Below are 17276 nucleotides of genomic sequence, written 5' to 3'. Positions count from 1 at the left end.
ATCTTTTACAATTTTGTGCTCCATATTCATCAATAATAGGTAATAAACTATCAAAGGTTTGATTGGCTCAGCTTACACATCAATGGTACCATTTTTATTCCATGTTTTATGTTTGCTAACCCTACTCTAATCACAGTTACAGTACACGGTTGCTAATCCATGCTAATGTTAGCTTTTTCACAGGAGTAGAAGCTAGATATTTAGCTAGCTGTTACTGCTGACCAAGAGGACACATTTATTGACGGACAAAAGTAAAAAGAATTTGCCTTATATGCATAACGGGGTTGTATGGTGTAGAGTGAGACATTCAATCACGGCTGACAAACTTATGAAAATATGTTAATTCCAGTGTTTCATGTGATTCATTGCTTTCTTCTTCTACCAGGTGAGAGGTTTTGCTAACAGGGTTGTTGTGGGACACACATTCCATGCATAATGATTATCATTTAAAATATCATGCTGATTAAAAAGTTTTTTCCCAAAGTTACAAGAGACATCAATGAAAAAAATAATGCAAAAAAAGGAATTTAAATTTCATTTTAACTGTTTTGAGATTCAATCTGGTCATCAGAGGGGTGGGACAAGAGAAAAGTGGCATTTTAGGGGAAACTCCAGACTTATTTGGCATTTTAAAAAATGTTTGCAAACATTCTTTTCTCCTATTTTTTTAGATTTGGTCTCAGGACAAGAAAATTTACACAACTGCATGTTTTATTATTTTGATGGCTGGGACATAAAATGTCCTCCAATTCTGGAATGACCCACTAAGTCAAAGTTCTACAATTCAACAATTTCATTTAGCAGACGCTTTTGTCCAAAGCGATGTACAACACAAGCAAGATTTCAGACATAAAGTTTATTATTAATTATTATTATTGTTATTATTAATAATTATTATTATATGTGTATTAATAGCAGGATCTTGTTGGGTTTCATTTTTTAGAAACAGCCATGGCTTCATGATGTTCCATAAACAAAAAAATCACAAACAGATGTAGTTTAAAATCACGTTTTAATGGTTGAAAACTCCAGAGTTGAAAAATATTGCAGTGTTAGTATAGTTTGCAGACAGGAGTACTGTAGTACTGCGTGTTAGTGTGTTTACATAGACAGAGTTGCTGTGATAATGAGGTTCAGACAGCAGAATGTCTCCAACAACAGACTTCTTCTGATCTTCTTCACTGCAGACACTTTGACTTTTTACTGTCCTGGATCGATTAGAGCTGTTTCCTGGAGAAAAAATGTCAAAAAGTCTGCAGTGAAGAAGCTTCCTAAGTGACTTTATTGCATTACATGTGACTTTCTGCAAAATTACTGACAGCAGAGTCAGCTTTTAAAATGCCATTTTAAGGTGAAGACCGGCTGGAATCAGTGTGGTGGAATGAGATGTTCATTCAGCTCTCCAATTAAACACATTAGCACTCTTTTGTTTAATCTGTGCCAAAATTTGTACAAAAAAATAGAAAATTACAGAAAATATCAAACTTGAGGCTTCCCTCGTATCATTTTGCACAAAAATAAAACTAACACAGAGAAGTTTTGACACATTTTGCTCTCATTTGACCTTCATCTGTCAGGAAATTTAGAAATAGATGAGTAAAAGATTTGTTAAGATTTTTTTTTTCACGTTTCTTGCTGATTGTTCTGACTCATCTGGGTTGAATCCTCCTCCACTGATGGCAAGTTCAGGCTAAAAATAGGAAAACGTTTGTCAGGATTTCAGCTGTTCGTGGTTCCTGGATGTCAGGAAACAAACTGTATGTTTTTTTTCCTTCTTTACCTTTTATCCCATTAGATAAACGGTAAATCTTAAATCAGTCAAATGTATCTAATTATGGGCCTTTTGCTTCATTTATTGGTCTTAAAGCTTAACTGTTTGGTCATTTTGTTCAATTGCTGCCGTTTTGTCTCTTTGAAGATGTTTTTCATCATTTTGGGCCACTTTGCTCCATTTTTTTTGGACAAATTGTGGTTATTTTGCATCTCTTTGTGACAGTTTTGTGTCTCTTTTTGGCAGTTTTGCATTCTGTTGCTCATCTTTCTTCATTATGTAGTTATTTTTCCTTGACTTTTGTGCCCAGTTTTTGCGGTTATTCCTGTCTTTGCAGATGTGTTTCTTTGCTGTGTGGTCATTTTGCATCCAGTTGTTTTTCTGTTGCTTCATTTACTGGTCTTTATGCTGAACTGTTCATTAATTTTGCTTAGTTGTGGTTGTTTTGCGTGTCTGCAGATTTTTTTTTTTTTTTACATCATTTGCAGTCATTTTGTGACCCATTGTGTTTGTTTTTCTTCACTTTATGGCTGTTTTGTGTCCCTTTGTGGTCATTGTTGCACCATTTTGTGGTTATTTTGTGTTAGTTTGTAATTATGTGCACCCCTTTATGGTCATTTTGCATCTTTTTGAGAGTTGTGTTGTCTTTGCAGCCTTGTAGCTGAACTTTGTAACTTTCAAACAAGAAATATTATCAGTCACTTCACACAGAGATTCCCCTAATCCCTGTGAGTCTTGTTTACCGGCTGATGCATGTGTTCAGGTTCAATGTCAATAGATTAATGATATTACTAAAAAACTATTGATAAACAAAGTTAGGAAGAAAAATGTGATATAAACGAGGTGATTTCAGACACACACAGTGTTGATGCTCTTTAACAATTTTTGCTCTACTTGCAAATATAAATAGTAAAAAATTGTGGGACTTTCTAGCCTCCAGTGGGTCGTCATGCCAACAGGACAAATAATATTTTCTAATATTTTACTCAGAAAACAAGCTGATGCCACAGTAGTAAAAAATAAAAAATACAAACTGTAACGGTGACCTGTTGTGCAGATTTAATAGAAATGTAATTTACACTTTTCCAACATTCCACCCTTTCCAGTACCAACAAACGCATCACAAACAAGCATTTTGTGTCTTTAAATGTTGTAACAGGATGTAAAAAAACAACTTATTTAAAAAAAAAAAAAAAGAAGCTTAAAATCCAACCAAATCTAATTCCACTCTGTCCAACAAATGGATGGACCCAACAGCCACACTGTGAAATACAAGGGCACTATGTGGTACCGTTGTGTCTCCTTGTGGTAATTTTTGGTCTCTTTGTAGTTATTTTGCAGCTCTTTGGTGTCACTTTGTGTCTTTGTAGTAGCTTTGACTTTTTGTAGCCCTCTGGTGTCTCTTTGCAGTCATCTTATAAGCATTTTTCTGCCATTCTGTGTGTCTCTGTAGTCATTTTATGTGTATTTTTTAGTTTTGTGTGTCCTTGTAATTGCTTTGTAGTCGCTTTGTAGTTGTTCTGTGTCTATTTGAAGTCATTTTGTGTGCCTATGTAGTCGTGTGTCTTTGTAATCATTTTCTGTCTTTTTGATGTGTTTTTGTGCCATTTTGTGTCCCTGCTTGTAGTGATTTTGTGTCTTTGTAGTCACTTTGTCTTTTTGTCGTCCTCTGGTGACTCTTTGTGGTCAGCTTATATACATTTTTTGGTTATTTTGTGTGTCTTTGTAGTCATTTTATGTGTATTTTTAGTCAATTTGTGTCTCTTTATTGAACGTTTGTATCTTTTTGTTTGTTTGTAGCAATCTTGTTTCTAACTATAGCCATATTGTGTCTCTTTGTGGTAATTTTCTGTCACCTTGACATCTTTCCTGAAATTTTGTAGTCATTTGCATCCCTGTGTAGTTATTTTGTGTCTCTTTGGACTCAGTTTGTGAGTCTTTGTAGCCATGATGTGTCCCTCTGTAGTTGTTTTGTGTCTCACTGTAGTGATTTTGCCTTTTTGTAGCTCTCTGCTGTCTTTTTGCAGTTATTTCATTTGTAAGTTTTTGTCATTCCGTCTGTCTTTGGAGTCATTTATGTGTCTTTTTAGTTACTTTGTTTCTCTTTCGTGATTTTGTGTTCGCTTTGTGTCTTTCTAGTGACCTTGTTTCTCACTATAGTCATTTTGTGTCTTTGTTTGCTTTCATTGTTCTTTGTAGTTGATTTGTGTGTCTTTGGTGTAATATTGTTTCTCTTTGCAATCATTTCACATGTATTTTATTCGTTTGTCTTTTTAGTCACTTTGTGTTTCTTGACTGTCAGTTTGTTTCTCTTTTTTGTAATTTGTTGTCTTTGTTGACATTTTGTGCCTTCTTATGGTCAACCTCAGGATTTTGTACCGATTACTTAAAGGCTGTGAGTGTCTTTGTAGTCGTTTTGTGTGTATTTTCAGTCACTTTGCATATTTTTGCAGTTACACGATTGAGTTTCCTTAAACAAAATGTTTACAGCTACCACATACAGAGGCCTGACACCTAATGTCTCTGGGTCTGGTCCTTGTAGGCCGGTTCAGTAATCCATCCACAGCTGGATTTCCCAGGTTGCTGTTGTTCCTCCAGCTGTTGTTGTTGACGTTTCTCTCTGCTGCCGTCTGAACAAAGAGTGGATAATTTTCTTTCATTTTCTGCAGAGTTCAGTAAATTTCTGTCCAAATGTCCAAGTCCAAATGGCTTTTCTGTCATTTAAATGTCTTCTATCCTGTTGCCATGGTGATATCCAGGGTTATTAGAAACTGGAGCCTTTGTGGAGCCAACATGGCCGCCACCACTGCAAAGAAATTTCTTCCAAAAAAATTAAAAAAGTGTCACGTACATATTGTATGGCTGTGCGTAGGTTTACTACAGCTTTAAAGCTCCACCCCCTTTCTGGTCTTTACCGAGTGCTTCTGGTGCATAAACAAACACACACACACACACACACACACTCAGACACACAAACACACACACACTAAACGCACACTAAATAATGTCTGTGCAAAGAAAATAAATGACAAAAAAAAAAAACAAACAGTCTGATAGATGAAGAGATGAACTACATTCAGCTACAACAGCCTGTGATAGTGCAATATCTACACACACACACACACAAACAACCACACACACACTCACACACACATACACAATCACACACATGCACACCAACAGTCAGATCTCAGTGGCGACTCCGGCGATTAGGTGCTCGGCTTTTTCCCTGCAGGACCTGATCCCATCTCTGGACAGAAAGACAAGACAGGAAGTGAGAGACAACATCTGTGAACACACAAGACGAGTGTGGCACAGTGCCACCAGCTGGCAGCAGAAGAGGTGCGGTTTCAATGAGCAAACTTAGAAATCAATGGAATTCCTTTAAACTTCTTTTCTGCTGCTGGTGTTTGTCATTATTGTAAAATTTGAGGTCAACGGCTCATAGAATCCTTGAAGTGTTTCTGATTTTATTCAACTGGAGGTGAAATGTATGGAGAAAAAAAGCACCAACACAAATGCCCCAGGCTTTTGGTAATGACAGCAGATGACAGTAACTGGATGACAGGTGGAGGTCGCTCCCTGATGCCCCATAGTAGAATTCGTTCATGTAATCTAGAGTCTTTGACAACACTCTGGGCCCCAAAATCTGGTTGAAAGTTTAAAAACAATAAATCCAAAACGGCACCATTTAGCTGAGCCAGAAACTTTAAAAAACTGAAAGTCCTTGAACTATCCATGTGTAAAGTGCAATTCCATGTGGAAATTATCCAAATCTAGGCTTTGAAATTGCAAAATCCCATCAAAATCACCCAATTTTCATTTTAAAATTTGCCAAAAATAAACTTTTTTTTTTTTAAATCAGATTCTGTAACTTTTTTTTTTAAAAAAGTATGCATTAGTGACTCAACCATCATGTGACAGAAATTTAGGGACTGTTCAGCTGAAATACAGAATGTGTCTACAAAGAACATTAGAAAGACTGAGAGCAAAATAAAACATATTTGATCAATAAAATGAATGCAGTATGCCTTAAAAACAGTAAACAGATGAGCAAGTTGTTAGAAGATACATTCAGCACGGTGAAACATCTTTCTAGAGCTGATGTGCAGAGTAGTGTGTCTGAAGAGGTTGTAGAAACTTAAACAGTAAAATGTTTTAGCGTTTTAGTCCAGTACTGGTGACACCTGCTTTTTGGGCATTTTTAATGCATCTTTGTTGTTGTTTTGTGCCTCTATAGTCATTCTCTGTCTCCTTATAGTTATTTTACATCTCTGGTTTCATTTTGCATTTCTTTGGTGCCATTTTGTGTCTCTTTGGTGCCATTTTGTGTCTCTTTGGTGCCATTTTACACGGTTTTAGAGTCACTTTTGGTCTCTTTGTAGTCATTTTACATCTGTTAGGTACATATTGGTCTGTTTATGATCATTGTGTATCTCTTTGGCATCATTTTGTGTCTCTGGTATAATTTTTTTGCGCCTTTGTGCTGATTTTGCATCTTTTTGGTGTAATTCTGGTGTATTTCTGGATCATTTTGCTTCTCTTTGTGTCTCTTTGTAGTCAGTTTGCATCTGTTAGGCATCATATTGTGTCTCTTTATGGTCATTTTGCATCTCTTTGGTGTCACTTCTGAGTTCTTTCTACTTCTAGCCACAGTTGTTTTGTTTCCATAGAGGAGCTGGACTTCATATTGTAGTGAAAAATGAGCCCACAGTGAATAATAATGTGACAGGAGCAGAAAACAGGAGGGTTCAAGAAGAGATTAGGGGGCTAAAACCAGTCAGCATCAGTCAGATACTCACCTTGACCTTCCTGCCCATTTTGTCCTTCCATTTCTGAGCGATGGAGGTGTCAATCAGGAGCAACCTGCACACACAAAGTGGGGTTTTGGTAGAAAGTTATAGCTTACAATAGAAGAAATTACAATAGAATTTTTCAAAATATAACATCTGAGCAGTGGCATCATGAAAAGAGGCAAACAGTCTGATTAATGACTGATGAAAGAGAACTAAAACGTCAACAACTTGCATGGAGTTCAAGTTTAAAAGTCTTTCCGATACAAGCTGTTAAATCTCCTGTACCTGGAAGTCTCCTCGTTCTCGTAGCCCATGATGAGGTACTCGTCCCCTGGAGTCAGAGGAGGACACAGACAGGAGGACGAGTAGTAGAGCGTCAGCGTCTCTTTGGGGATGTTGACCAGAGAAGACTTCAGCACCTCCTTGACGTCCACCACCGCTGTGGGCTCCAGACCTCGGTTCCTCACCTCCTTCACCCTCGCCCTGATCACTGGAGGACACAGTCGTCAGCATATGTGGACACATCGGACTTCAAATTAAACTTCCAGCTACTGTGTGTGTTATTATTTCACTCGTTTCTACCTTGTTCTGTTGGAGGGTTTATAAAAGAGGGCATTGATAAAGGCAAAATCACAAAAACATGAACAAAACATCAAATTGATGAATTAAATGAGACAAAATGGGAATTACAGAGGCTAAATTTGATCCAAATGTTGACTTGGTTTACTCATTTGGGATGTGACAACAGTACATCAAGGTTAATCCACAACAATGGCACGTTTTAAAGAGTTTCTAGAGTGTTTTGTTCTTTTGTAGTCATCTGTTTTATTTATAAAAACTTTGTTTCCTGTGTTTGTAGTCATTTTATGTGTTTCTAGTCATTCTGTAGCTGCTTTGTGTGTCTTCGGTGTCATCTTGTGTCGCTTTGTAGTCATTTTGTTTCTCTTTGTCGTCATTTTGTAACTTTCAGGTCACTTGCAGTTGCTTTGTGTCTCTTTGTTATCATTTTGTGTCTTCTTGTTTTGCATCTGTTTGTCATTGTGTGTCCTTTTGTTGCCATTTTGTGTCTTTTCATAGTTGTTTTGTATCTCTTTGTAGTCATTTTGCATCTCTTTGGCATCATTTTGTGTCTTGTAGGTCACTTTATAGTTGCTTTCTGTCTCTTTGTTGTCATTTTGTGTCTTCTTGTAGTCATTTTGCATTTCTTTGTCATTTTGCAACTCTGTGGTGTCATTTTGTGCTTCTTCATTTTCATTTTAAATCTCTTTGGCATCATTTTGTGTATATAGTCATTTTGCGTCATGGTGTCATTTCATGTCTCTTTGCACACATTTTGTGTGTCTTTATAGTTTCTGAATCTGCAGTCATTTTGTACTTCTTGACGGTGATTATATGCCTCTCTGTAGTCGTTTTGCATCTGTTTGTGGTCTCTTTTTGTCACACTGATCTCCGGTGTTATGAAGAACAATCGATCAAGCTTCCCTGTGAACATATAGACCTTAAACCGATGCCAAACAAGCCAATAAATAAAAACACCCAATTTCTTCTTTTACAGTTCAGATGAAGACAGTTTGTCTGGCTGCTGTCCTTGGTGCTGAAACAACAGCTGCTCCTAAAGACAGTGATGATGTACAGATCCTGAGATGCCAGAATAACCACCTCTTTAAATCTCCTTGTACATTTTATATGACTGGTTCAGTTTCTGTGACGTCTGAGATACAAATTTGAACCCTCATTCAGACAGCAGCCATCGGTACAGATAATGTGAATTAAAAAGTAATTTTGCAAGTCAAGAAAGTCAGAATTTGTTGTAAAGACTGTTGTAAATCTGCTGATTGTGTAGTTTTTGTCATTTTAATGGTCTACAAAATGTCAGAAATTGGTGAAAAAGTTGTGTTTTTCCAAGATAACAAATGTCTTGTTTTTTCTACAACCCAAATCAGTTTATTATCATAGAGATGGAAAGAAATGAGAATGTTCACATTTAAGAAGCTGCAACCACAAAATTCGGGCTTCTCATTTCTTTCAATCAAAATAGTTGATGATTAATAGCTGACAACGTCAACTGTTGTAGCTCTACACTGAATACAAGAGTTAAAGGTCATCAGATTAGTCAATTCATTGACAGAAAATTTGTATTTTGGTTTGTTTCATAGTTGCAGTCACTTGTTTTTCTTTATGCCAAACTAGTAGGAAAATGCCAAATAGTTTTAGATTTGCTTATTTTGAATCATAATTTTGTGGAGAGGTTGAACTTTTGGTCAAATAAAACAAGACATCTGAAGACATTTGGTGTTTGGGAATTCAGTTTACTGTCACAGAGGAGTAAAGAAAGCAGAAAATATTCACATTAATAAAGCTGAAATCAGAGAATTTGGACTTCTTTGCTTAATAAACACTTAAACATTATTTGATTGTTAAAATAGTCGGCGATTAAGTTACTGTTGACTAATTGATTAATCTGTCTATGTATCTCAATCTTCAGTAGCTCTGGGTATTTTGTAGAGACAATGACTTCACTTAGGCAACTTTGTGGTGTGTAGTTTTTCCATTTATGTATTTTCAGAGATTTATGCTTCAACATTTTGAAGACAAAGCCTCCTTTGAAACTGACAGACCTCCTGTGTGCATGTTTTCTCTCATCTGGTCCTATTGGATGAACATTAAAAGGCAGGAAGGGTTGACGGATGTGACACATGGGGTAATTAAAGAGACAGCCAAGAGAGTGAAGCTCCAAAAACCCAGATGGTGGCAATTTATCACAATTAAGACGCACTTCATTGGACCCGATGAGTTTCTTGATTAGAAGCCTCTGGTGTTTTAGGTTTCTGTGAGCTGCTGCACTTTGTCTTGCAGTTTTTTGTCATTCTGCCTCCATCCCAGAAACATGAAAGAAAACCTGCTCTCCTGCCAGTCACACAAGTAACTGTCTTTGTAGTCACTGTTCAGCTCTTTAGAGTCCGTTTGTGTCTCTTTATAGTCCTTTTGCATCTTTATGGTGTCATTTTGTGTCTCTTTGGAGTCATTTTTGTACCTTTAACAATTTGCCATCTCTTTTGTGTGATTATGTGACTCTTTGTAGCCATTTGCATCATTGCGGTGTCATGTTGTGTGTCTGTAGTCCTTTTGAATCATAATGATGTCATTTTGTGACTCTTTTTTGTCATTTTGCATCATTGTAGTGTCATTTTGTATCTGTTGGGGTTAATTTGTACATTTTTGTAATAATTTTTAATCTTTTTTGTGTAAATTTGTGTGTTTTTGTAGTCATTTTGCATCAGTATGATGTCATTGTGTCTCTTGGGGCTCATTTTGCATCAGCATGATGTCATTTTATGTCTCTTTTTAACCATTTTGCATCATTTTAGTGTCATTTTGTGTCTCTTGGGGGTTCTTTGTACATTTTTGTAATAGTTTTTCTTATATTTTGTATCAATTTGTGTCTTGTAGTCATTTTGCATCATTTTAGTGTCATTCTGTGTCTCTGCAGCAGTTTCGCATCATGACAGTGTTGTTTTCTGTCTCTTTGGGATCATTTTGTACATATTGCAATAATTTGTCATCTCTTTTTTGTGTCATTGTGTGTCTCTTTGTGGTCATTTTGCATCACTACTGTGTCATGTTGCACCTCTTCATAGCCAAATTTCATTTTTGCTGTTTTTTGGCTCTCTCTGCAGTCATTCTGTATCATTTTGGTGTCATTCTGTGTCTCTTTTGGGTCATTTTCTTTGTTTTTCTAGTAATTTTTCATCTCTGTGGTATCATTTTCTGCCTCTTTGTAGCCATTTTGAGCAGGGATGAAAACTACATTTCATCACATCTTGTTCAGATTACTGTATCACACAATCAAGACTTCTTTCTTTGGACTTGCTGAGTTTCTTGATTACAAACCTCTGGTGTTTTAGGTTTCTGTGAGCTGTTGCACTTTGTCTTGTAGTTTTTCTGTCATCCTGTCTCCATCCCAAGAACATGAAATGAAACCTACTCTCCTGCCAGTGATACCAGTAAACATCTTTGTCGTCATTTTGCAGCTCTTTGGCATATTATTGTGTCTCTTTGTAGTCCTTTTGCATCTTTATGGTGTCATTATGTGTCTCTTTGCAGTCCTTTTGCATCATTTTGGCATCATTCTGAGTCTCTTTTATAGTCATTTCGCATTTAATGCTATAATTTTGTGTGTTTTTGTAGCAGTTTTACATCTCTTTGTAGTCATTTTGCATCATTTCAGTGCCACTTTGTGTCTCTTTGATCTTTACGGGGTCATTTTGTGCTACTTCGTTTTCATTTTTACATCTGTTTGTTGTCATTTTGTGTATTTTTGTAGCTGTTTTTCATGATTTGGGTGTGGTTTTGTTCCTGTTTGTAGTCATTTTTCATCTCCTTGGGTCATTTTCTTTATGTTTTTAGCTAATTTTTAGTTTCTCTCCTCTAAAACCTCTTGTGTTTCAGGTTTCTGTGAGCTGTTGCACTTTGTCTAGCGGTTTTCCTGTCATTCTGCCTCCATCCCAAGAACACAAACAGAAATCTGTTCTGCTGCCAGTGACACCAGTAACCATCCAACAGCAGCAGGAAACCAGGTAAATATTTATCGCAACACATGGAAAAGTGTCTCAGTAAATCCATGCAAACATCTCAAGAGTAACACAGTAAACAAAGACACTAAACCAAAGCGGTAGAAGCTGCAGAGATGGAGGAGAAACAGGAGTCAACAGTAAAATCAGCTGCAGAGTAAAATATATAAAGACCACCTTGTGCACTCTGACACGCCACCATGCTTCTACTAAACTCCTGCTTCGGTTCAATCTGAATATTTCGAAAGTGAGCTCTTGTTAAATGATGGCTGGAAACGGAAAAAAAAAATCCCCAAATGGATTTTCTGTGGCCAGAAGCATTAGTGAAGCCCACATGGAAATCTGTGCAGGATTTGCCAAATCATGCCTGTGTGCTGTAATCATCTGGAACGGCCTCTCTGCTCTCTAATTTAATCTAGCTAAGCTAACGGCCTCGGCACAGAAATCTTTCCCTTTACATGAAGGGGAAAAACAGGCCAGAGAAAAAGAATCTGCTCAACAGTTCAGTGACACTAAACAGAGTTCTAACAACCCAAAGTAGCTGCACAGTTCAGAGTGGTGAGAAAACCACAATTGTACAATAAAAATGAAAGGCTTTTTACCCTTTAGTAGCATCTCCTTTGGCACCAGGATTGGATATTTACGCATTTAGGTTTAGAAATGTACCAGCAAACCACTACAGACTGGCCAAATGATGCAATAACAATCAGATCTGGACAGTTTGGGGTTTTCTAGACACAAATCAATATAATAATCAGCTCAACTGGAACCATACCATCAATGATTGTATCCCACATACATACATTTTCATTAAAATATGATGCCAGACCAAAATACAACAATCTGTTGTGTCATATTTGACTCACCGTAGTTGTAGTTGTTCTTCAGGTAGGTTTTCATGCACATTCTGACCGCCTTACACCTGCAGCGATCTACAGACAAGAGAGGGAAACTGTTTTCAGGCTCCATCTCCTTATAAGTCCCAGTTTCTGAGGCTGAATTTGGTGTTTCTCATTCATAATCACGACTTAGGAGAGTTTAAGTCAACTCCAACACACCTGTATCACAGTCGGTTGTGTGAAGACGCATTAAATTGGTTTTGAATTGACTTTTTAGATTTGTTCGACTTCTTGGACACTTGAGCTTTGGTCGGTCTTACTTCTCAGTTGCTATTTATCGTACAGAAAATATGCTTAGTATAATATTTTTCAATGTAAGGCAAGTTGCAGACGCACAACCTGCTGTTTCACCTCCTTTTACACATATTTAAAAAGACGTAAAAAGTGAGGTTTTAGTTTGCTGTAGACAGAGCTAAGCTAGCTGTTTTCCCTTGTTTCCATGCTTTATGCTAAGCTAAGCTAACCAGATGCAGGATGGTGAGTGGTATCATTTTTTTCTTCTAATTCTCAGCAAGAAAGTGAAAAAAAATATTTCTTAGCAAGAAAATTTTGACACAGACTGGTTACCTCCGTTTGGTCCTCTGCAGTGGAAGTTGTTGGAGTCCATTGGGAAGTCTGGACTGGATTCTATCAGAAGAGGAAACCCAACAAAGATGAGCTTTTTTGGTGAACTGGATAAACTGGTTCATAGACTATTCTTTGATCAACATGTTCTCATTTGTAGAAACGGTGATGGTTTGTTGGTTGGATAAACCCAAACATTGTTTAAAATGATTTATCCAATCTGATTAATCACAGTTACAGTTTAGAGACGTCTGATTGGCCTTAAAAAATCTTTCTTCTTGCTTTACTTTTAACTGAACCACTGCATGGTGCTGTAATGTCAACTAATCTAAACACATAATGCTTCATCTTCTGACACACTGATCACAGTTCAAGAAAAATGAAAGTCTCACCTGGGTTACACCTGGACGGATCCTGGTGATATGGATCTATAGAGACACAAAGAGACAAGATAAGGTCTTAACTAGAGCTATGATAAATAATCAAATAGTTGTCAGATATTAAGTTGGTTGCCAACTATTTTGATAATTGGTTTGGGTAACTTTTAAGAGAAAAAAAAGTCCAAATCCAATGATTCCAGCTTCCTTAATATGAACATTTTCTGGTTTCTTTGCTCCTCTGCGACAATAAACTGATTATCATTGGATTCTAGACAAAACAAGACATTTGAGGACAATATCTTGGGTTTTGGAAGACACAGATCCAAGTTATTCACTATTTTTCTGATATTTTATAGACCAAACAGCTAATACATGCATCGACAGATCATCATAACCGTGCGTAGTAGAACCCATTCCCTATTTTCTTGATTATTTGTGGCAGAGAAAGGGTAAGATGATATCCTCAGTGTTGAAAAGACTGAACAATCAACATATTAATTATTTCAGTTGTTGGAAGTAACCATGTCAAGCGTGACTTGAGGGTTTGGATTTTGTTGCAGCCCCAAGAGAAGATATTCAAGTATTTTGGTTCCTTGTGTAATCCAAGATCAACATGTGGATTGGTGCCGCGTCATCGGTAATGCAGATGTTGGACTGAACTGTTGTGGAGAATCTGATATGCTGCAAGTGTCAGCCCTCACTTATCGGACTAAAACGTTCAGATTCTGGACATAAATCGACCTTCACAGGCTGGTTTGGCTCAATGTTTTACATCTGTAAGATTCCAAAGATAAACTGCCGTCCTTTGTGTAGAAAGACGCCAGTTGGCGTTATCTGGGCATCTGGTCAGGACGCCTCTTTTTAGTGGTTTTCTGGGAACATCCAGCTGGATGGAGCTTTCCCCTAATATACCCACAGATATCTCAGTTTCTTCTCAGGTTTCAGACAATGTTTCTGGTAATTTACAGCTCAGCATCACCATGATTTGGCAGTTGGTAAATGTGCACATCACAAAACACCATTTAGAAATATATACTTATAACAACAGATAGAACTCTCAATATATATAAAATACAGGTTTGCAGTAGGGATGTTCAGACTGTATCATGCTTTTGACTTTCAGATTGAATCTATTTCTGGATCATCAAAAATAAAAGGAGACACTTGCTAGCATGAACAAACATGTGGTCAGCTCCAGTGAACATCCAATTAGCCTCATCTGTTTTCATAATCAAAGATCTCGAACATTTGCGTCCATCTACGCATATGGCACCTTTAGCTGAGTGAAATTAAAAACAGCACAACTATTCCATCATCCACTGATCATAAAGTGTCTAAAATGATAACAGCAGCCAACAACTCTGCAAGAATTATATTGATTTCCAAAGACTTCATATCTGACTGAGCATGTTTAAAGTATTATAAACTGAAATGGATCTAAAGATAACACTTTAAGAAAGGCCGAGTTTGACTGTTTTTCTTTATAAATTTCTATCCTTTCCCCCAAAGACCAGGATGGCACTGGGCATAAAGTAATGGTTATGATGAGGAGCATTCATCCTCATAGCTTCATAGAAGTTTAATCCAAAAATGACTAATAAATCAGTTATTTCTATTGTCTTTTAAGTGGTAGTCGCATTCAGATTCAGAGAAGTCAGCCCACGACCATCACTGCTTTATAGGGAATAATTGGAATAACTGGTGGTCCAACTTTCAGTAGTCTGACTAATATGGACCCATTAATATTTCCATGTCACATATTTGCATGAAAGGAACAACAGTGCTGGTAACTTCAATAAATTGCTAGAATTATATCAGCAGGTTCCACTGTGGAGGTCTACAAGTCTTCACATCAAACAGGTGAGCCGCCACACACACAACTGCAGGTTGCTTCTTGTTGTTTAGGAATATTTCCTTCATCTAGCAACTCCATTAATTAGTCAGAATTATTAATGATCCCAGACATGAAGACTTGATGGATCACATCAGACAGGTGAACTTCACACAGAGTCACAGTTTATCAGCTGTAGTTTATACATTATACATCTCTTGGTGTATTGTCTCCTCTCATATTAATGACAAATATCACGTTACCTACCTCTTGATGAAACAACGCTGTCACTTTAACGGATTGATGAGGCCACAATGTTCCATAGATACACGCCTCACTTTCTGTAAATCCTTCCTTTCTGGTCTTGAACAAAAGTATCTTGCCTCCAACTGGTTCAGAATTTAGCAGCTCATCACATAACCTCGATCTTGGCTGCCCTCCACTGGCTCTGTCTGTTTTAGAAATTATTTTAGGATTTTGCTGATCACTTTTAAAGCTCTTTGGGGTTCAGCTCCAAGTTATTTCAACCCACATGAGCCAGCCAGAGCCAAGGGACCTTCTGACGGCTCTAAAGTCGAGACTTGGCTCTAACGATGGCCAAACTTTTGTGACCGGAACCCCTCGGCTTTGGAATGACCTATTTGAGAAGATAAATCTGCTAAATTTTCTGTAAAAATCACATCTTAAAATCCATTTCATAGGCTTGATTTTATGCAGTGTCTCCTATTTTTATGGTCTATTTTATTTCAATGTATTTATTTATTTACTTACCAATTTACCTTTTGATTTCATTTGTTTAATCTTACTATTGTTAAAATTAAAATTCATGAAACTTGGAGGTGAGGTGGAGCACGGCCAGTTAAATGTTCAGATCTGGATTTCTTTCTTCAAAAAATTTAAGATCGAGCATTGTCGTTGGCAGAGGACTGCGATCCCTAAAGCCTTCTACATAATCCATGGTGACGGTTAAACTTTAAATCAACCACACACAAACAGGAATCCATACAGATCAACTACAGTCTGTTACACCTCTAGATTGCAAAGATGACTTTTCATTTTTGTGTCTTCAAATGCAAAACCAAGTCAGCAATGAACGGCAATGCTCCGACAAGCTTCAGATTTCAGTTCCAACAGGAAAGAAACTTCTCAACAGCAACACTCAGGTCAAAGTCCGAGAGAAAGTCAGTGGAATGACTTCAGCGATCCGCCCTGACCGAACCTCAGAAAAAAATCAACAAATCACACCGAGGGAAAATCCCAAAGCCCCGCTGAGCCGAGGCGAGCCGGGGCCGCTCGGAGATACGTGGGTGTATCGCTATGGAGGTCGAGGGGATTGAGATGAGGGTTTTTTTGGGACCCACTGGTCTCGGGCCTGTTTTAAGAAGCAGAGGACAGTGAGGGTTTTATTGAGTGTAAAAGGAGTGGGCCGCCTGTATCAAGGAGCTCTTTGAGAAAGTCAGTGGGAGTGAAGTCGGAGGGGAAATGAGTCACGCTATCTGTTGGAGAGTTAGCAGAAACAAACTGCTGAGAGGAGAAACATGACAGGAAACACTGCAAGGGCTCAGCTAAGAACAGAAAACTACAATTTTTTTTTTTAGAAAAGACAGTAAAATATCCTCATTCAGAAGTAGCATCTAAAATAACAGAGACAAACATGAATCTGGGAGGTTAAATGTGTTCAAATCTGTCACTTTTTACAATGTTATAGCGAGTAGACTGCATGATTCGCGTATGTTAAAAAGTTAAAACTTATTTATTTCCTACTGAAACATTGTATTGAAATGCACAAAAATTCCCTGAAAGTAACAAAGACGTCCAAACATTTGGTAAATATGAAAAATTAAGGGAAAGTACTAAAGTCAAGTGGAGTTACAGTTGTGTTAGTATGTCTAAACTCCACTGAAAAATGTAGTAAGAAGGAAAACATTTTGGTTTGTGTTTAAATTTAATTACCGGTGACCACTTCTGCTTGGATAAACTTCATCTTAAACTTCAAAAGAACCAGAACATTTCCTCTTTGCGGTGTTTACAGAAACCAGTCCGAGGCTCCAAGCGGTGATGCAACAGTTTTGTTAGCATGGGCATCTGTAATCTGAGCTCAACACCGCCGGGTGTTTGTAGATTTGTAAATGTGAAATAAATCTTTGTAGAAATTAAACAGCCAAACGTAGATAAGCTGAGCGGACATCGGCCAAAGCGACCCATACAAGTAAACACTCCAATGGGTTGCAGACCGTCTTAACAACCGTAACGAAGCACACAAGGTCTGAATCAAGGTTTGGATTTCCCAACATCAAGCTTTAGTAGTAGATGTACTCTGGATTTAAAATGTTCGGATGTGCGTTGATGTTTTTAACAGCTCAAAACCCCAAGAAGAGGAAGAAGAAATGGACAAACTAAGCTGTAAATGTTAACATGTCTGGCTAACTAAGAAACCAGCACCGATGTGGTGACTAGAAATTGT

At 37.4% G+C, this 17276-nt stretch overlaps 1 protein-coding gene across 1 annotated transcript in view; it reads right to left on the bottom strand.

Moving 5' to 3' along the window:
- Positions 1-995: 995 nt before the first annotated feature.
- Positions 996-17276, bottom strand: part of frzb (frizzled related protein) — a 29421-nt gene continuing 13140 nt past the window's right edge. The window contains exons 3-8 of the mRNA XM_022193203.2: positions 12994-13029; positions 12605-12664; positions 12005-12070; positions 6853-7057; positions 6574-6637; positions 996-5021 (exon numbers count right to left, since the gene is read on the bottom strand). Of these exons, the coding sequence (XP_022048895.1) occupies positions 4962-5021; positions 6574-6637; positions 6853-7057; positions 12005-12070; positions 12605-12664; positions 12994-13029 (491 nt within the window). The 3' untranslated portion in view covers positions 996-4961. The remainder of the gene's footprint in view (positions 5022-6573; positions 6638-6852; positions 7058-12004; positions 12071-12604; positions 12665-12993; positions 13030-17276) is intronic.

Source organism: Acanthochromis polyacanthus, chromosome 14, assembly GCF_021347895.1.
Source record: "Acanthochromis polyacanthus isolate Apoly-LR-REF ecotype Palm Island chromosome 14, KAUST_Apoly_ChrSc, whole genome shotgun sequence".
Lineage (NCBI taxonomy): Eukaryota > Metazoa > Chordata > Actinopteri > Pomacentridae > Acanthochromis > Acanthochromis polyacanthus.
The sequence above is the reverse complement of the archived record's forward strand: the minus strand, read 5'-3'. Positions and strand labels throughout refer to the sequence as shown.